The sequence below is a fragment of the Lycium barbarum genome, chromosome 3 (genome assembly GCF_019175385.1).
Source record: "Lycium barbarum isolate Lr01 chromosome 3, ASM1917538v2, whole genome shotgun sequence".
Classification (NCBI taxonomy): Eukaryota; Viridiplantae; Streptophyta; class Magnoliopsida; order Solanales; family Solanaceae; genus Lycium; species Lycium barbarum.
The window spans coordinates 3,072,571-3,093,184 of NC_083339.1; the positions used below are offsets into that span (position 1 = coordinate 3,072,571).

General features: G+C 33.2%; 2 protein-coding genes across 2 annotated transcripts; one reads left to right on the forward strand and one right to left on the reverse strand.

Moving 5' to 3' along the window:
- The first annotated feature begins 676 nt into the window (after positions 1–676).
- Positions 677–4,223, forward strand: LOC132629930 (putative homeobox-leucine zipper protein ATHB-51). Its single transcript, XM_060345356.1, has 3 exons — positions 677–1,099; positions 1,984–2,333; positions 3,674–4,223. Exons 1-3 carry the CDS (start codon positions 1,000–1,002, stop codon positions 3,941–3,943), a joined length of 720 nt encoding a protein of 239 aa, XP_060201339.1. The 5' UTR covers positions 677–999; the 3' UTR covers positions 3,944–4,223.
- Positions 4,224–6,583: 2,360 nt separating this feature from the next.
- On the reverse strand, positions 6,584–9,667 carry LOC132629931 (large ribosomal subunit protein eL24-like). Its single transcript, XM_060345358.1, has 5 exons — positions 9,521–9,667; positions 8,216–8,291; positions 8,008–8,109; positions 7,231–7,379; positions 6,584–6,915 (listed from the first exon to the last, which is right to left on the reverse strand). The coding sequence occupies exons 1-5, from the start codon at positions 9,529–9,531 to the stop codon at positions 6,765–6,767; spliced, it is 489 nt and encodes a 162-aa protein (XP_060201341.1). The 5' UTR covers positions 9,532–9,667; the 3' UTR covers positions 6,584–6,764.
- Positions 9,668–20,614: the final 10,947 nt, after the last annotated feature.

Sequence of the window (20,614 nt, forward strand, 5' to 3'; positions counted from 1 at the left end):
ACAACACGTTACAATATCCATACAAGGTAAATACCACTTCACTAAATAAACTAATAAAGTAAACCTTTTTCACATCGCTTAAGTCTCAATTACTCCTAGCTAGTTAATGAAGTAAGCGCATATCTTATGGTTCTTTAATTAAAAAATAAATATGCCGTTGGAGTTAAATTTTTCGTGTTGAAATGTAACACTAGATTAAACCCCCCCAATTAAATATGTGGAGTGGATTTTTTTCACTCCATATATGATTTAAGTCTCAATGAATTGCTCCCAGCTAGTTAATGAAGTATGCGCAAATTTTATGGTTCTTTTAATATACATCAATGGAGTTCAAATTCTCCTCTTGAAAATTAACACTAATGAAAACCCAAATTAGGAAGTTAAATTATGCAACACCGTCAGTGTTAAGAAAAAGGTTACACTGTCAAGTTATCCAAATGATATTCATAACTTATAAGTAAGCCTTCGTAAAAAAAAAGTAGATGCGATCCTAAAAATAAGACAAGTTATTTGTTACAATAGGTAAAAATATCTGTCAATGTAAAAAAGAAATATACTACTATGCATTAACCTCATTAATTAATATTTATATAGTACCCCACCCACCCAAGTTCCCCAAAAAACATCAAAAACCTAAAGAGGAAGTCATATTTATGAGTTGCTCCCAAAAGTGAAGCATATATAGAACCCTCACAAGTTCTTATCCTCTAACTATCTCTTTCACAAATTGACACAATATCCACAAGTGTAGCAAACTCTCCCTACAACATCTTCTTCTCATTTTTCACTTTTGTTTCTTCAAGACAAACCAAGAAAGTTTTCAAACCTTTTCAACAGGACAATACCCTAAAAAAAATTATATTTTTATTTTGTAGGTGGTCCATAGTCTTGAGTACTATAGTCCAGTACTAGAAAAGATTTATCAATATATATATTGAGGGGCTAGAATTTTGATCTTTGCCTTGTTTAGAAGGAAGAAAAAAGAGAGGGTCCAAGAAAATGGACTGGAATAATGGGAATATTAGACCTTTTGTTTCAAGACCAGTTCATGATAATTCTTTCAATTTTCTCTACAGCTACAATTATGACCAATATCCAGGTAAATATATTAGAAAAAGAATTATGGTGTCTTGTAATTATTCATGTTAGTTCATTGATATATTATTTTTGTGTGTTTTACTTTTATATGATTTCAACATTTATCCTATGATACTTATTACTGACAAACGTCTTTATCGGAATATTTTTGTTTTTTCACTTCGGTCAATTAGCAATAACATGTTATGGACTTCCGGAAATTGTCCAGTCTCATTCCTTCATAGTGTTCTTTTCAATTTAAACTGATGTTTTTTTTGTGGTTTCTTTGTATGTATATCTTGTTGGGGATAGGTGTGGAGATATCATAATTAAGCAGTTTTCTTCTTCCTTTGATGCCTCCAATAATTGGAACTTTTATCAGTTTAATTCCTAAAGAAAGTAAAAAAAACAAGTGCCACTTACCAACTTTGTCATATCAGCCTTATGATTGCCCATTTTATCTCACAAACCATGTTTACATGCTAATACTTATAATCTTTCAAGGATTTAGTAAGTTATATAGACTGATAATATAACAAATCACTTACTATTTAGGTTACCAATAGTAAATAGAGTTACATGAGCAGCCATCACCCGACTTGGTTGAATGTCCAGTGAAAAACCAGTGTGACAGTATCTGTTGTAGAGTAAAGACTGAGAGGGATAGGAATTAGAATAGATAAAAAGACATATTTCGAATTAGAGCGGCTGGTCCCAAGTTTCTTCTTCCTTTTTTTTTTTCTTTTCTTTTTTTCATGGATCCATAACTACATTAAAGCTGTCCCTGCTAGCCACGGTAAGTTAATGCAGCCAATAATTTTTTTAAATTGTCAATGCATAGAACTTAAATACGTTTTTGATTAGCTACTTATTTTGTAATATTTTCTTTCTTTTGTCTTATTGAAGGTATGGAAATGAAGCATGCAATGCAAACACAACATGGTGGAGTGCTCCCAACAATGGACAATAACAAGAACAACAACTTTGTACTTAATCAACATCATCTGGACAAAAAGAAAAGATTGACAAATGATCAGTTAGAGTCACTAGAAAACAGTTTTCAAGAAGAGATAAAACTTGACCCTGACAGGAAAATGAAGTTGGCCAAAGAACTTGGGTTGCAGCCAAGACAGATTGCTGTTTGGTTTCAAAACAGAAGGGCTAGATGGAAGGCTAAGCAACTTGAAAGACTCTATGATTCTCTTAAACAAGATTACGATGTTGTTTCAAGGGAAAAGCAGAAGCTACAAGATGAGGTGAGCTTAATTTCTTGCATATCCATGCAATTCATGCAAAACTTTAAAAGTTTTTGTGTGTTTATTCTTGATCAGTCATTCTTGATGTAGAATTTTATATGACGGGAGCCTTGAAGCAATGTTAAAGTTGCTTCGTGTGATCTTGTATAAGATTAAATCTTAAAAAAGTAATAAATAAACTTTTTATATTTCTAAAATGTCAAATATTTTAATGAAAATTTAGAAAATCTAAACTTCCTCCATGAGATTTGTCTACGGAAGGTGAGTCAGGGCCTATTATCAACCAAGAAGACGTAGTCAATAGGCGACAGGTGAATATTACAATAGGGGTTTTGGTGTATACCAGTGAAGCTTTTTCAACTACTAAACAAATGATTGGGGTTTCGTAAGACCTATGTCTAATCATAAGATAATCCATATTTCATATATTTCTTATTTCATCCATCTTCTAAGTTCAAATAGGACTCTAGAATAATGTTTTTTGTTATTTTAAGAAGAAAAAAAAAACAATTTTCGTGAAACTTAAGGGTAATATGGAATAATTGTCTGTTTGGCTCCCCATATTTGGAGCCATAACTATGGAGACAACTTTAACTTCAGTTGTCCACATCACTTAAAGCAAGGTCGGCTTATAAATTGAATGCAAATAAATAAATTTGTGTCTCCTTATAATACCTTGTAATAAAATTGAAATTGACCCTTCATACAGCTTTATCCCTCTTTTCGAACCAGTGTTTTTTAAAAATTGTATAGGTCAGCCGCTTTTCGAACCGATTTTTTAAAAAGAACTAGAGTTTTGGAAATTCTTTGAAGATAGCCACTTTTAATGCGGAAACACCATAACAATACCATGAATTTCAAACTTAAAAAAGTGAAACAACTAGGATAGTGTCATGAATTTTATCATGGATTCCAGAAATTGGTTATTTTTCAATAACTTTTGAATTTGTGGCCTTTCCTAAGTTACAAGTCTGGAAAATGGTTATTTTTTAATTCTTATCTCACTAAGGAAGGGGACCATATTGTATCTATTGTATGTTATCTTGCCCTGTATTTTTGAGGTTGTTTCAAAATCTAACTTTTTATATGGATGGTCGCTATAGTTTCTACCATGTTTAAGGCTATGCTACTTGGATCATACAAAAATGCAGTCGCACCCATGTCGGATTCTTAGAAAATGCATAGCTTTTGAAGGATTCGACACCCACCCGATAATATATTTGAAGAGTCCGAACAATTTATCTTTTAGGTGTCTTGATACACATCTTTTACACGTCAATGGATAAAGGCTAAACTCATTTTTTTTTCTTTTTTTCTTTTTTTCTTTTTTTTAATCACAGGTATATGCATTGAAAGCAATTTTGAAGGAACAAGCCACAAAGAAACAAGTAAATTCCACAGTTTACACTGATATATCAGGTGAAGAGACAGTGGAAAGCACATCAATGCCAAGTTCCAACAAGACAATTACAAGAGGAATTACTACAAGTAACCATCAGAATAACAATAACAATAATAATATGGCTGAATGTAGCTATGTTTTCAATGTTGTAGATGGGCTTAATCCAGTGGTGCCACCATATTGGGCTTCTTTGCCTTCATATCCATGAAGAGGGATTAATTAAGGGATAACTCGATTGCTACTTCTATTAATTTGTTAGGTTTAATTTTCTCATTAACTAGCACTAAGATAGAGTACTAGAAGAATAGGGTAATTAGCAGAGTTTGTTTGATAACTTTATGTTATATTTCGGATTAGGAGTAAGTGTTTTTCATTAGTGTAATTCTAAGGTAGTACTGTTATTGTTGTATTGACATTAATGTCATTAGTCTTATAAGATGGTTGATGTTAATTAACGCCATTAGTTATAATACCTTACAAATTTTGAATATTTATCGTGCATCAGAACAGGTCTCGTTGGAGGATTTTAACGTTTTTTTTTTTTTCTTTTTCAATTTTTACTTAAATTCTAAAGAATCTAAACAAAGGAAATTCACAATACCAGCATGATTTTTTCTTTCTGTTTATTTTCAATGATCATGGCTAAACTTTTCTCTAAACCTAAATATATAGTAGGTGTTTGGCACTGACCCCTATCCAATATACTAATAACCAAGAGTGGAGTACATGAAATGGGAGAATAAAGTTTTACCTTCTCTCATTCTAAGTAAATTGGACATGTTCTATTATTCAGACCAAAAAAAAAAAAAGAGAGAGAGAATTTTCGAACTTTTATATGCGTGTATACAGAATGTCGCAGTGAGAGGACTTCTCTCATTTACAATGTGTATTTCCAAGTTCACCAAAAAAAAAAAAACAAGTTTTCGTACACAAGGGTACATGATTATATTAAACAACTCTTGATGTGCCTAAATTTAAAGATAGGCAGTTGCAACGTGTCCATTCAGTACGCTCCCTGGTATCTGTAATTGTGATTTGTTTGGCAGAATCAAGGGTCTTTCTGTAAAAACCTCCGCAAAACAATCGTCACTTTTTATGATTGGTGCCAAATTGTCACTCCTTTTCTTTGATAATAGAGTTGACTAATCTTTTTGACGTTAAATGCACAAGTTTGTAAAGAAAATTAACCTTAATAGAACCTGGCAGGCTCTGGAAGTTGTTGATGTTATAGTACCATGTTGGGTCCGCCAACTCTATGCTTCTCTTTGCTGGTGAATCCATTTTTGCATTAGCTTCCCCAAAGCAATATTGAGAAATAATTATCCAGTTTTGGAAGTTTTTAAGCTTCAGCCTTTTATCTTCTATGATGGCTTTTAGTTGCCAAGGGCTTTCCAAATTATGCTTCCTAAATTCAGTGTCTCTATACTAAATTCTAGTTCAACTTCAATATTATTTTGTTGGCCTCATAGTATCTCACAATAGGCTGATTGGGTCAAATTTGAGCAAAATTATGTTCACTTTCCGAATATGAGAGAAATTGTACATTGGATCATAGAATCATGGGTCATTCGCACAGAATGCCCCTATTTCAGGGGTGATTTTTAATTTTTTTTTTCCCCTCAATTTTGCGGTTTTTAATTTTTGCTCTTCAAAACTTTTTGCACGACGTAAGTTTAGATTCTACTCGTCATAGTGTAAATACAAGGCTAACGTTCAGTTCCCGAAGATAATCGTTACAGAACTTATGCCAACGTTCAGTTTCTGAAGATAAACGTTACAAAACTTATGCCGAGCGAAACATATCTAAATATTTTCATTAAATGAGTAGCAACAAATAAGGAGGGGAGGGGGGGGGGGGGGGGGTTGTGGAGCATATTTAAAAAGCGGTGCGTTTGAAGGGCGGTCCGTGCGAAAACTTCCACAGAATCTGCTACTTTCAAAGGTATCTGCGTCTTTTGGTCCAAGAGTTGAAAGACAATTTCTGTTCCTAACTTGCTCTTCAGTCTCCCATTGTGCTTGAACATTTTGAGGTCCACCACAAAATGCATTTGGCATTCAGAATTAATATTGGACATTCTTTCCAATTTTTTCAGATAATAGGTGCGATGATTTACTTCGCAAGATCTTTGGTTCAAGTCCAAAATGGCATAGCTCCGCATGAAAAAAAAAATGAAAAAAACATCTGATTATTTCATGCATGCTCCACTTGGCTCGGGAGATAATTGGTAGAACTCCACTCCTACAATTAGGTCCAACACATTGGTAAAACTCCGCTCTTGCAATTGAGTCGTACATAAGCATTTGGCATGAAGAAATCTAGACAACAAATGAGGCTTTGCATCTGCATTTGCCACAACAATTGTTGGCAAAGGACTTGCGGATATATTATCTAAGTTCTCAAAATGACATACCACCTTCGGCAAGACAAGTAGGGAGTGGGGATCCTCTTTAATGGCAGGTCACGACTTTGAATTAATCGAAGCTCCAAAACAGATACCAAACAGAGTGGTAAGCCCTTCAAAAAGAGGTTTTTCCATTTAACTCAATGACATTTCAGCTCACCCACATCCTTATAGGAACAAAAAGCAAAGAAGTGCATCTATAATTCTACTTTTGAATCTCAGCAAAGAAAGGAGAAAGCTCCATGATTATTATCTAGGAGAAGCCACTAAAATATCAAACCGATGTAGCGCGAAGTATCTCTTAAATTGGGTTTCAACCAGAAACAGATTGCTATACAACTCGAAAGCTGCACATGACCAGTTGTGAAATCGGCAAATACTAACCACCAGTATTTTGCAACGATGATAATTTCTAATAATGGAACAAAATTATAATTATCATAACGGATCGAAAATAAACAATCTGCATATTTAAGACAAGACCAAAATTCAGACAACATATTGTTTCGAAGTGTGCTATGCTAACTGCTGGTCTGCAGCTTACCATCTGATCAGAATATAGCTACACTCAGTCAAGATGCAAAACCACTCTAAGTACTACTTAGGAAAAACAACATAAACAATCGCTTAGCGTTTTCCACCACCACCGCCAAGCTTAGGGCCTTTTCCTCCCTTTGGCATGTTACCCTTACCTCCAGCTTTCTGTGACTTAGCCATCACCTCTGCCTTCTTGGCTTTCTTTTCGTCCTTTGTCTTCTTGATTCTTTCCTTGATTTCACTGCAGAAACCCAATAAACAAACTAATCAGTCCATCGTCAATAGATACAACTTTAGGAATTTTGCATTTTTGTCCCATCAGCCGAAATTAATTACGGGCGCTAGCCAAAATATACAAAACCAATACACTGATGATGTATGTATGTACATTTATTTATACTTAATATACATTACATATAAATTTGCCGGCTATTTTTTTTAGAGCTCTCCAAAATGGTAGTTATCCCTACAACTTAAGGGGTCCGTTTTCACCTTGGCAGGGTTCTTTTACATAGATAAACTGATAGTAAATGCTAAGAGCTTGGTGAATGCATACCGAAGAGCGGCTTCCCTGGCAGCATCGCGAACTTCTGGCCTTTCAGCTCTCTTCTTCTGGATAACCTCCAAGGTTGCACCAACAATGGACCTAGAATAGGGCTTCTTTGTGGCGCGTCTCCTCTTCCTAACAGATTCTTGTGCAATATCCTAATGTTACGAAGCACATAAAAGAAAACACAATTAATTTTGAAAAAGTGCCCATGAAATAGCAAAAAGGCAAGTCATCTGTTATTCCAAATTTTCTTAATACACTTAGTTTTATAGAAAACAAAGTGCATCCCAGGTAGGAGATGCAAACGGGCAGGGGGCCAAGTCTGATCTGGGCTGGTCGAAAACGGATAAAATATCCAACCCGCCCATTTTTTTGGGTAAACCGCGAACGTTACCATTACTAACACAGAACAAACACCTAAAGAGCACCTAGTTCCGACAGCCACCTTCTAGGAAGGGTTCTGTTGAAAAGACCAGGCCTCCAAAACAAAGCTCTAATTACACAAGTCAGTTATCCATATTATCCATCTAGATATCCATTTTTAGTGGATAATATCCATATTTGATCCATTTTTAAAAAGTCAGTTATCCAACCCATGTCTAATGGTCGGATTGGATGGTTACTTGTTCTATTTAACCATCTTGCCAGCCCTAATTCCAGGGTACAACTTTATATGAAAAAGTTCTATCCTTCAAGTTGGAATGTTAGTGGCAAAGTTAAAAGTAGAAAGCAGATCATTAAGTTCAGAAAATGTAGCTTGTCAATGCTTTATTACAGACTCACCTTCTTGTGCTGCTTCCTGTACATGGCTGTCCATGTAAGCTTGGAAGGCTTCAGGCGGTTGTGGAAGTAGTGTTTGCATTTTGAGTTGACAAATAGGAACACCTACAGGAACCGGGAAATACTATAAGCAATCATGACTTAACCTCTTACCATCAGTACACAAATCACTTGAACTGCCATCAGCAAGGAAATGTTATTCATATGTTACCTGAGAATCTGAACGGATAAATCTGATGCCCCTCCCTGGGTATATCTTGGCACCGCTGAAACGGCAGAGTTCTGTCCTGCAATGGAAATAACAGTAAAACTAATGAATCATCACTTACAAGTGCTACCAATTAACCGGCGCAAAAAAAAAGAGGCATGTTTGATATTATAAAACCATTTGTTGAAGTCAAGTTGAATCATAACAAATTCAGCAAACAAATACCTTCCCTATTAAGGCAGTGCATAAATCATGCACGCTTGTATAATCAGCAAAATTAATCATAGGAAGCGTATACATTTTCCGACAAAGTGCTAAGCTATCAGTTATATATGGCAAGCGAACCCATGATCCACCACGAGCCTGTCATTTTCATAACATCTCTACAAGGTTTCTCAATAACATAAAGCTAGAGGCAGCCATATATCTATTAAATTTCCTCCTAGAGACACCTCGAGAAGTACAAAACTATTTGTAATATCATATTCAATCGTACATAAAATCAAACAAGGCTTAAAGGACCTCTAATTTTTTTTCGATGACATGGGAACCCACAGCCGCTACCGTACGGTTGCGCACAAGGAAAACACAACTCCCGTGCAATAGCTCGCAAACCACACAGGAGAGATAACCCACACTAGGCAAGCCTTGTGCTCAACACAGAAAGCAAAGCCCCTAGTGTTGTAGGCAGGGGGTTTCGAACCTGAGACCTCCATTATGAAAGCCTCATGCTCAACCAACCAACTGAGCCTCAAATCCATAATTGACTATGCATTAAGCACTCTTTTAATAAAGGGCAACCAATTAAGCTAACTTAACATCAATCAAGAAACAATGCTCAATATTCTTCCCCCACTATTTTATTTGTTAAGATCATTTGTTGAACATCCAATTTTATCCCTTTTTGTATCAAAATATACAAAGGACACAACCTTTACAGTAACAAAACCACAAATAGCCATACCCAAGATCCCAAAAAAAAAAAAAAAAAAAAGAGCATAGCAACTTTTTACCAATAAATGGGTTTCAAGAATAGACTTTTCTCCCACAATGGACTCCAATTGTATTACAAATGAACATACATCTCATAAAAAGGATGGCAAACACAATAAAGATTTGATTTTTAACCATTTCCCAAGTAGTCAAAACTCAGATTAGCAAAAAAGGATCAATCTTGGCACACTTCTGATGTACCTCCATGAAAATGAAAAACAGGGCATAAATAAAAAATTCTTGCAATATAAATATCATATGGGCTTATCATTATGGAAAATTACAACATAAGATATTAAAGATGATTTTGCTTACTTTAGAACCATGGCTGTTTTTGTTTGTTGTTGTTTTTTGTTGCTGTTGATGTGGCGAGCTGCCTCCGGTCACAATGAAGAAGAATAAAACCCTAGTGACACTATCTTTATATTGGGATTTGTTGTTAGGTTTTTAATGGCCCAATAGAATATCAGATCTGTCATCCAGCCCAACTAAAATGGGCCTGCATACAAGAATAAAAGGGCTTAAGTCACAAATGTCTTCTTTTTTTTTTTGGATTGTCCTTCAAAAGCACTTGTCTTTAATTTTTGGCCCCTTAAAATTTGGCATTCGCTAGAAGCCCCTTCGTTTCGGGTTCGAACCTCCGGTCAATTAAAAAATGTAAAAAAATTGCAAGGCAAAGTTTTGCATGCCTAAGGCAGAATTTTGAATACAAATTCTACCTGCATGTAGAGTTTTGCATTCAAAACTCTGCTTGAGGCCTAACTTTGCTATGCCTCAGGCAAAATTTTGAATGCCAACTCTATCTGCAGGCAGAGTTTCAAACTCTACCTGAAACTTTGCCTGCAGGTAGAGTTTTGCTACAAGCTATGCCTTGCGAATTTTTTCTATTTCTTTGACTGAGTCGGAATTTGAACCTCAAACCTCATTGTATTAGGCGAAGGCCAAATATTAAAGACCACCAATTTAATAGGCAAAAAATTAAAGACCACCCCAAAAGAAGGGCATTCCTGCGAATTGCCCAATGGCCTTCATAAGGGATCGTCTTGATTTTTGACCCCGCTTAGCAAACTTTTTTAAAAACAGTCTCTACTTCAGAAAATAAAGTAGAAAAATTGCTAGGAAATTTTTTATTGCCTATCGGGCATAAGTTGAGGACATAAATTAGTTTTGCCTATAGGGCAGAAGTTCATGATATTTCAAAACAAAGAACGTGCTCAATTGACCACAAGTTTGTCTTATTAAAAGTTAAAACTTATGTTTGATGGGGAATAAAGATAAAAGCTTTGTTGCCCATCAAGTATAAGTTCTAGTTTTTGCCAATATGGTTGAAGCTGGGGATTGTTCAAGATAATGAATCTGCTCGTTTGACCACAAGTTATGTCTTATAGGCAAAAGCTAGAATTTATGCCTGATGGAAAAAAAAAAGCTCTTCCCAGCGATTTTTTTTCAAGTTAAGATCATCTTTTAAAGATTTTGTTAGATGGGGACTAAAATTTTAAGACTGAACACTTTTAGGGAGACGATGCGTCATTTCTTTTTTGCTCAATCTTATAAATAAAAGATTAGAATATCGTTTAACATTTGTAATAACCTACAAATCTTTTTACTATAATTAGTATACGTACCCGCACGATGCGTGGATTGTCTCAAAGAAAAGAAAGAAAAAAAAAAGCGGAGGGAGATAATTGTAACAATCTTATCTTTAAGTTCTGATGATTTTGAATAGAGCTAACAAAACATAAGTGTACTCTTCTTAAACAATATATATTTAGGTACAACATAATTAATTGTAATATAAATGTGACTAAAGAACTTTATACAACAACGATATACCGGTGTAATCACACAAATGGGTGGGGCCTGGGGAAACAAAAGAACTTTATTTTGAAGCATAATAATTTTAACGTGGGTGAATTACTTTTTAGCATCAAAATTTGATGTCAAAGTGACCATAAATCATTTGATAAAGGAGAATGCACAAAGACATGAGCATCATGCACTTACAACTGTAAACATTATATTATCCAATCAAATTAATTTGTGATCCGACATCTTGCAGTGAAATCTTCTTTATAGCATTGTGCAAAGCGCTTCTCTCAACTATATCATTGTCCAAAGAAATTTAAATTCAGAAGTTCACATATCAGAAAAAAAATTATGCATGTAAAAATACTTATAGTTACAAAACAGCTATACGAAGAAGATATTGGGAGTACACAACTTTCATGTTATCTCTTCTATGTTTGTATGTAACTAATATGTGAAATTGTTACAACAATCATCTTAAACCGAAATTTTAAATTTTGGAGAAACTTAAACTTCACAGACTTCTATTTCACCCTGAAAATATCCCTGAGCTTCCAATGCATCCTTTGTTGAAGTATTAAAAGAGGTAGTTAAAGATCTTTGCATAAAAGAAGATGATGATTTGCTTGATGAATTGTTCCTGTGATCATTATCTTCATTCGAATAATTGTAAGCGTAACAATCCCCATGTAAGACAACGCCAAAATCAAGTATTATTGAAAAGACCATATAGAAGCCAACATTTAGCACCAATAATACCAAAGAAATAATGTCTAATAGCTCTATTGTACCCGTTTGCTGGTACTGTATGAATAACATCAGCAAGAGGAACATCTTCATTTACTTCTCCATATTGTGATGTTAGAAAATCATAAAAATCTCAAGCTATTGGATTAGACCAGTAGTGCTAAAAATTACACATGACTTCATATACATTCTTATCACTAAACATTAATTATTTTCATATTTTTTAATTTATAATATAATCATAGTAAATTATGATTTAGGTTTTCCCAGTAAGTGGTTTACTTATGGTCCAAACAATGTTATGTATTATCGTGATTCCAAATTTGTTTAATGTATAAATAGAGAAGTTTTTTAATTATTTTATCATAAAATCTATTAATATTTTTAATAATTGTTCGTTTAGTATTATATGCAATAAGCATTTATTTATATTTTCTATTTGAGAAATTTTATTATATTTTATAATTTTATTTTGTTGCTTGGCATTTGTTTTGTTTTTCCATCTTTTATTTCAGTTACATGATCTTATTCATAGTATAACTTTTCTCTTGCCGGTTCAAAATACTTCTTCAATTCAAACTCAGTTAAGTATTATCTACTAAAAAATATTTTTGTATCTTTTTCTCTTTACCTAATTAAATATGTGAACATGATATATTCAGAGCAGCAGTAAATTGAAAAGGATGAATATTTCTCTTTACCTAATTAGAGAGGGAAAGACATGTTTGGGTTATCATGTTATGGAACATGTGATAATCGCACCACAAATCCTATTACATTCCATTACATATTGGTTTAAATTACCCCGTTAAAGAAATAAATCTTTGAGTGACAAAAGCTCCCATTCATTGGAAGGCAATACACAATTCAAATCATTATATTACATGTATCCTTTACAATATATGAAACTTTGGAAGGTGAAATTGCTACTTCAATTGAGCACCCAACCACATGATGTATATTTGTCGAGCATAGAATTATCTACTTTTAACTTTGCACCACATATGATGATAAGGCATAACATGTGAACATGATATATTCAGAGTTGCAATAAATTGAAAAGGATGAATATTCCTTTTCTGTTGTTGTTCTAAAAAAAAGAATTATTAGAGTCCATAGAAGTAAAAAATAAATGAGCTAAAGTCTATATAAACAGAGAAATAACTTTTTTCTGCTCCGTAAATAGTCTGAAAAGGTAAAAAATGTATTAGGAATAATTGCAAGGCAACATCAATTTAAGGTAAATTATAGAAAAATCAAATAACTTTATCTTTCATTTCTAATTCATCGTTATTTTTTTTTTAATCTCAGTTACAAAGAACTCTTATTAGGTTTATGTTACATCTTCAAATTTCAAATTAAAAACTGACCACATCTAATTCAAAGAGTTTATATTTTCATTCAAAATTTAAAATTAATCATATTAAATTCAAAATATTCATACAAAAATTTGGCTATGTGTTGTGTGTTCATTGCTGCATAAAGAAAGTTTTTTACTAATCTCGATTTTTATGAGTTAGCGTGCATTTTTATTTGCTTAATGGCTCAAAAGTTACAATGTTATGATAATATGACTTAATTTTATTAACAATCTTCTGAACAATTCCTCTCTTAAATAAAAGAGGACAAAAGAGAATACAGATAAATACAATTTAAATTTGTCTCCAGCTTTTTAAACTTTTGGTAGTACTTCGTACAAAATTTTTGCCTGTCAAATGTAAAACAAAAAATAATAGAATTTTCAAACCTCTATTTGATTTTTTTGTCATAAGTTTCCAAATCTATTACTATTAATTAACTTCAACTTATAAAGGGAGAAAAAAAACTACTATGTCCAATAGAAGAGGAAATCGAGTGATTAGCGGTGCTGAAATTGCTTACTCCCATGCATGCCAAGGCACAATTAGTGGTGCTGAAATTGCTTACTCCCATGCATGCCAAGGCACAAGTATAAAAGACATTTAAGTACTCTTAAGTGGACAGTAGATAAAATGGAAGTCATGTGAATATGAAAGAAAAAAAATTCAAAAAGAAGAATGAACAAAGTACACTATATGAATTACCCAGAAACCATATGCTGGAGGAGCCTTTAGTGAAGACTTCTCAGCCATTGCAACACTGATATTATAATTAACCTCTGAAGTCATAATCTGGTGAATAAATTCATGGTTAGCAGTTAAGACATATAGTGCATAAAAGAAATCATTCTACTACAGGTTCTTACTATGTTAAAAGCCCCTAGCAGAGTGCTGCAGAAGCATCTTCATATGACAAAACAACACTCCCAATGTTATATCCTTTTTCATATGTATAACTTTATGCTCCATGGCCACGGGTCTTATATCATCGCCACCTACATATTAATGGAAAAGGAATTAAGCGTCATTCAAAGGCATGGACTAACAACTAGTCACAAAAGTCAATAACTTCATTGTGATGATAAAAAGTCAGGGCAATATTTCTATGATAAACATAAAAATACCAAGTATCCAGACATGTTATCTTCTTGCTTCAAGTACTAATACCACAGAACAACATGGAATTGTGAAGTAAAAAAAAAAAAGTTAATGTACTACTAATGGAAAAAAAAAAATCTGAAACATATAGCCAAAAGTATTTACATATTACTTGTCCGATGCTTCCAAAAAGTTCTGGGAGTTCTTCAATGGTGACATGAGGAGTACTGCTATAACTACCTACTTCTTTTACCATGGGAGAGAAGTTTCTCACTTTTTCCTTAGAAAGGGCTCTCATGAAGAGCCAACCATACTATTCTATAACTTTTAAAGAAAAATATTTTTTATGAAAGCACGTCTGCATCTAAATAGAGAAGTTGCCCTCTTATAAATTAAATTTGTTTTAAATGTAGCAGTTAATTAATAGTTAATCGTGGAAGTGGACAATTTGCAACCCTTCTTTATAGTGAATTTGAATTTAAAAAAAAAAAACCACTCTCAATCAAAAATTTAAAATTTAAACTTTTGAAAATTAATTCAATTCCATTGTAGTTGCCACGTGAAACTTGAAAGACTCTAATGGTGTATATTTGTGAGTTGAAGGTTGTGTGTGATCATGAAAGAGTAAAATGAGGATAATGGGGAAGTTACAAACGTGGGCTTTGGGGTTGGTTTTGGTTGTTTTTTTTTTTTTGGGGGGGGGGGGGAGTGGGGGGGTCTTTTAAATGTGAGTTTATATATAGATGTGTAAGTGCAGTTGAGAGAATTGGGTAAGGAGGAGTCTAGTTGGTTTCTAAGTTTCTGCTTTTGTTGCAATAATGCAATCACAACTGGTGCTCCAGACTTGTAATTTAGCAATAATTTTTTAGGAATAGTATAACATGGATAGCATTTTTAGCAATTTTTAAGAATAGCAATTTCCACCTTCATTTTTCATTTTTCTAAGTAGAATTTAAAAGAAAATGAATTGCAAATATGTAAAACTTAAACTTGATTTGGCAGAAACGTGGTCTTCAATTTTTTTCCTCATTGTAAAGAAATGGGTAACACTACAACCACTACTTAAAAAAAATAGATATTTAATTATTTTTAAATTCAAACAATAACTAATAACTAATTATTAACTAATTAACTACTTTTTGTCCTAAAACTATCCTTTTTTAATAATATATAGATTTAACATTTCCCCATATGATTTCTCATTTGTCTGCAAAAGATCTTTAACTGTAGTCTAAAAGATTTATTATTATTTTTTTAAAAAAAGGTCATGTACTAAATTGTTATATCAAAAAGGAACAACCTCTAAGAATTGCACGCGACGCAAAAGGAATTTTGTCCTTCGTCTATTGGGCTATTTAATAAGCCCTTGCCCAATAATAAGAAGGATAAGAATCGTGGTAAATGAAATGTTGTGTTTTATTAGGATTTGAAGTTTTGACTTTTGAGCACCTTGGTTACTTTCTAGTACTTCTTTTTCTATTCCAAACTCGTAATTGGAAGGAGTTGTGTGTATGCAAAGTTTTAATCAATATGTACAAGTTGAAAATATAATATTTTGAAGTTTTGATTCTACTAGTCTTGATTCCGGTGGGTCTGCATTTTATTTAGTTAATCATCATTTCACCGGTGAATCTAATCATCATTCAATGTATATCGGAAGTGCTTAGGCTCGAACATTTGAGCTTTCTCTTTTAGTTGAGCCCCAGGTTATTGGTGGGTGGTATGTGCCCCTTCATTTTTTATTTTTATTTGAAATTATGTGCCCCTTCATTTTTAATTAAACTTTATGAGTTTGAGCCTCAGAATGAAGTCACCTTTAATATTAGAGAGCGTTGCATTCCCCTCTCGGTGGTACATTTTGATGGAAATCCTAATTAATTGAACCCCATAGTGGATATCGAATATTGGTAGGAATTTAAAAAGTGCTTAGACTTGTTGTAGGAGAAGCATACTCAATGCAGATAGTCAATTTATTGAGTAGAAGTTTGAGTACTTCGAGTACAAAGAGTTTAGTGGAAGTTGCACATTTGACTGCTCAACAATACACATACATTATACGATAATTATACATAGACTATACATCTGCCGGCTATATTTTTTGTTGGGCTGCTATTTAAGTAAACTTTCCAAAAGAGTAAAGTTTATCCAACAAGAAAGCCCTCAACTAACATCTTCTAGTATTTCAGTACTTAGGTTTTACATAATGATATACATATATAAATGTGAAATGATATGGATTAAACAACTCAATCTTATCATTTTAAATTTGTGACAAGGACAAAATTGACAATTGGAATATAATATATTGTAGCCTGCTTGGTATGACACAAAGTCATCTTGAACTTGGTCAAGTTAACTTTCCAAAAGAGTAAAGTTTATCCAACAAGAAAGCCCTCAACTAACATCTTCTAGTATTTCAGTACTTAGGTTTTATATAATGATATACATATATAAATGTGAAATGATATTGGATTAAACAACTCAATCTTATCATTTTAAATTTGTGACAAGGACAAAATTGACAATTGGAATATAATATATTGTAGCCTGCTTGGTATGACACAAAGACATCTTGAACTTGGTCAACCTGGTGAAGTGTAACAGAAATAATAAATGTTGAACAATGACTTGTAAGTTGTAAAAGTTAAATGTTAACACATAGCTTATGGTAACGTTTTTTTTCAAAAGGAAAGATCTACTACTTTTTCTTCTTGTTCTACATCTATTATATATGGGATGAGTTGAAAAATCAATTCTATTTCCTATATAAATGGGTTCGATTACAATTGATTAATGATTAATAAGAAAAGGTGTTTAGTAGATAATAGTACACATCGTTTGTATTACTCCCTCCGTCCCAATTTATGTTATATTGTTTGACTGGGCACGAAGTTTAAGAAATAAAGTAAGATTTTTAAATCTTATGGTCTAAAGTCTAAACAATTCAAAGATATTTATGTGGTTATAAATCATCTCGTTGAACGTAAGAGGTAAATTTAAAGCTAAATTACTGACAAATAAGAAAATACATCATTCTTTTTTGGATGGACTAAAAAGAAAAATATATCACTAAGATTGGTATAGTATATACACGAGGGAAGTGAATTTCTCCCGGTTAATTAATGTTTCTAATTCCTACAAATGTAATGTCTTATCAATACAAGTAGTAGTATGTATTTTCATCCTATACTAGTAGTGAACTAGTAATTTCAAGCGGATGATTTAGTTACTTTACTAATTTCCGTGGCATGAAAAATAAAAAGAATTAAACGTTCCCTCTTTTATCCTCTCCATATCATTATTCAAAATTAATTTAATTGACCATAGTCCATAGGCATTACCTCTTTAATCCCATCCATATTATCATCCAAAATTTTTATCGACCCTTGAAGATCATCAAATATTAGGGCGGAATGCTAGAGTTAAGTTTTATATATATATCCGTGCTATCAGTTTATTTTGAAAAGTGATTTTCAAAATATTACTCCCTCCGGATTAAAAAAAGAGTTCACTTGCACACCCCTTAAGAAAATATTAACTCCTAGACAAAAATAGGTAATTTGACTAAAATACCCCTAATTAAATAGGCATTGAGATTTGATCATATAACACTTAATAGTGACAAATATGGAAAAACATGGTTAATTCTTTCTTGATTTGCTAAGTGGACTCTTTTTTTATCCAAGAAAAAAAGGCTAAGTGGACTCTTTTTTTGATCCGGAGGGAGTACTTTTGGTAAGAAACAGTTTATGTTTGAATAATTAATTTAAAAAGCACTATTGAGCATTAATTATTGTTTAATCAAGCTTTTAAAAAGTGCTTCTAAGTGTATTTTTCTCAAAAGTGCTTTAAAAAAAGCGTTTTTGGGAAAAAACTACTTTTGTTAGCTTCTGAAAAACAACTTTAGCTACCCCTAAAAATATTTATTTTCTCTCAATGGCTTGACCAAATACCCATTGTTTTAAAATAAACACTTTTTGAAAGAAAAAGAAAAAAAAAACACTTTTGACCCCCCAAAAACTTGACCAAACAGGCTATTAATGTGATCAGTGGAAAAGAATTTACATTTACATTGAACATAACTTAAACTCTGAAGTGATAAGTACTCTTAGTCATTAATTAAAAATTTCGACTTCGAGTTCTAGAAATAAAATTGCTTTTGATAGACATTTCACCTAGAAAACGGTCCAAATGGTCCTTAGGGGTTGGATTATTTTAGTTTTCATATATAGTACTACGTAATCGAAGTAGTCCTTAATGTATAGAAATATCATTTTAGTCATTCTTATATATCACGTAATCAAAATAATCCTTAACGTTTGGAAAAATATTCATTTTAATCCTTAAGAAAAAAGTGATTATTTTAATCCAGAACCTTAAAAGTAATGGCACAAGTAAAAAAAAATTGTTAAATTTAACCAGCAATTTGAAAAATTTCAGTGAAAATCTGAGATTAATCAGACCCTAAGTTGGAATGGGGGGGGGGGGGGGGGGCGTTTGGAATAGTGTGGAAGAAGAAGTATGGGAGGGGTAAAATGGGGTTGGGACAGTGAGGTGGCATACACCTCAGTGAAATATCAGGCCACGTGGATTGGTGTTTGCCATGTTGGAGGACTTTAATGGAGGGTATTTCTGCACCATTTGTGTAAATTTGAGGGCAAATATGAACCAAAACTATAACGGAGGGCATATAAGTGATATATGATCCTTTTCCTATAGTAAAAGGGTATTTTTGACCCTTTTTCCAAAAAAATATTACTATCCTGTTAAAAATTTTAAAAAATTATTAAACAATTTAAGTGGTTGGTATACAAGTGGACTTGCGGAGGAGTCCGGAACCAAAATGCCCCAAAAAAAACATTTTGAACCAAAATACCCCAATAAAAAAAATGTTACCAAAATGCCTTTAGCGCAGTAATTTACTGCGCTAAAGCAGTTAACGGGGACGGCTCCGTTAACTACTATAGCGCAGTAAATTACTGCGCTATAGTCCCTCCCTTTTTTTTCCGGCCCTTTTGGTTAACCCTTCTTCCATTACACTTTTTAACGTACTTTGACCATAGATTAATCATGCTTCGGGACCCCGAAACTTCAATATTTTATATAGAACCCTACTTATTTTTGTGCGATTAATAAGGTAGGATCAATACATCAAGGATACACAAAAGTTCGGATGACCGTTTTAGTGGTTGAAAAGTGCTCGAACGCCATTTTCGTTTGAAGGCTCGGTGACATTAGCTTGAAGTTCTTTACGAATACTTAAACTTGTTCATTAATAATTAATAAAAAGTTAGTCAAATGGCAGCATTCATACAAAAAAATAAATAAACTTAATTAAATTGCATCATTCATAACCTTGAGTAGATGAAAATACTTAACATACTAATATTCTTCAAAATAACAGCATAATCTCCCCCTCGCCCCCCCCCCCCCCCCCCCGGAGGGTACTTGGGGGTTTGTAACTATATAAGTAGCCCTTTCTTTTGTTATTAGACTACACCATATTCAATGTCGAGTAGTAGAAACTCAGCTTGGTCTTTCCTCCTTCCAAAAGAACCAAATAGCAGTGATGATGAGAGTTCAAATCATAGCAGTTTTTTGAGCGATACCAGTGATTTCAAACTAGATGAGCTAAATCCCCACCTTCTTATAGAGCGTAATGATGATTTCTGTAGTGTGAAATATTCAGATCCGTGGGAATATTATTGCGGTTACGCCGATTATGGTCACATCGGCTTGCCGAATCAGAACGTCTTGTTCGTGACTTGGAAAATCTCAACGCTCCAATCCCAACAAGGTACTCCTTAACCGTGCCTCAAGTAGGTCCAGAAACTTGCGAGCTTGCCGTGCAAAGGATTAGAAAAGAAAACAACAGAATGTTGGCAAGACGATGTAGATTTTACATGCTAAAGTTGGCCGAAGAACAAGCATCATCAACCGGTAGTGAATTAACTGCTACTGAAAAAAGACGTGTCTTAAGAAACCGCCAATATTTTTCTGAAGACGATATTGAGGACTTATACTCTGATGATGATTAAGAATATTGTGATTTTAATTTTAAGTTTAATTTATGATTATGCTGTTATTTTGAAGAATATTAGTATGTTAAGTATTTTCATCTACTCAAGGTTATGAATGATGCAATTTAATTAAGTTTTTTTTTTTTTGTATGAATGCTGCCATTTTGACTAACAGATTAATTATTAATGAACAAGTTTAAGTATTCGTAAAGAACTTCAAGCTAATGTCACCGAGCCTTCAAACGAAAATGGCGTTCGAGCACTTTTCAACCACTAAAACGACCATCCGAACTTTTGTGTATCCTTGATGTATTGATCCTACCTTATTAATCGCACAAAAATAAGTAGGGTTCTATATAAAATATTGAAGTTTCGGGGTC

Coding starts and splice junctions, on each gene's coding strand:
- LOC132629930 (XM_060345356.1), top strand. CDS start 1,000: ATGGACTGGAATAATGGGAATATTAGACCTTTTGTTTCAAGACCAGTT. Junction 1,100..1,983: donor CAATTATGACCAATATCCAG/GTAAATATATTA, acceptor GTCTTATTGAAG/GTATGGAAATGAAGCATGCA. Junction 2,334..3,673: donor AGCAGAAGCTACAAGATGAG/GTGAGCTTAATT, acceptor TTTTAATCACAG/GTATATGCATTGAAAGCAAT.
- LOC132629931 (XM_060345358.1), bottom strand. Junction 7,380..8,007: donor ACAGGAAGCAGCACAAGAAG/GTGAGTCTGTAA, acceptor TCGTAACATTAG/GATATTGCACAAGAATCTGT. Junction 6,916..7,230: donor GCCAGGGAAGCCGCTCTTCG/GTATGCATTCAC, acceptor GGGTTTCTGCAG/TGAAATCAAGGAAAGAATCA.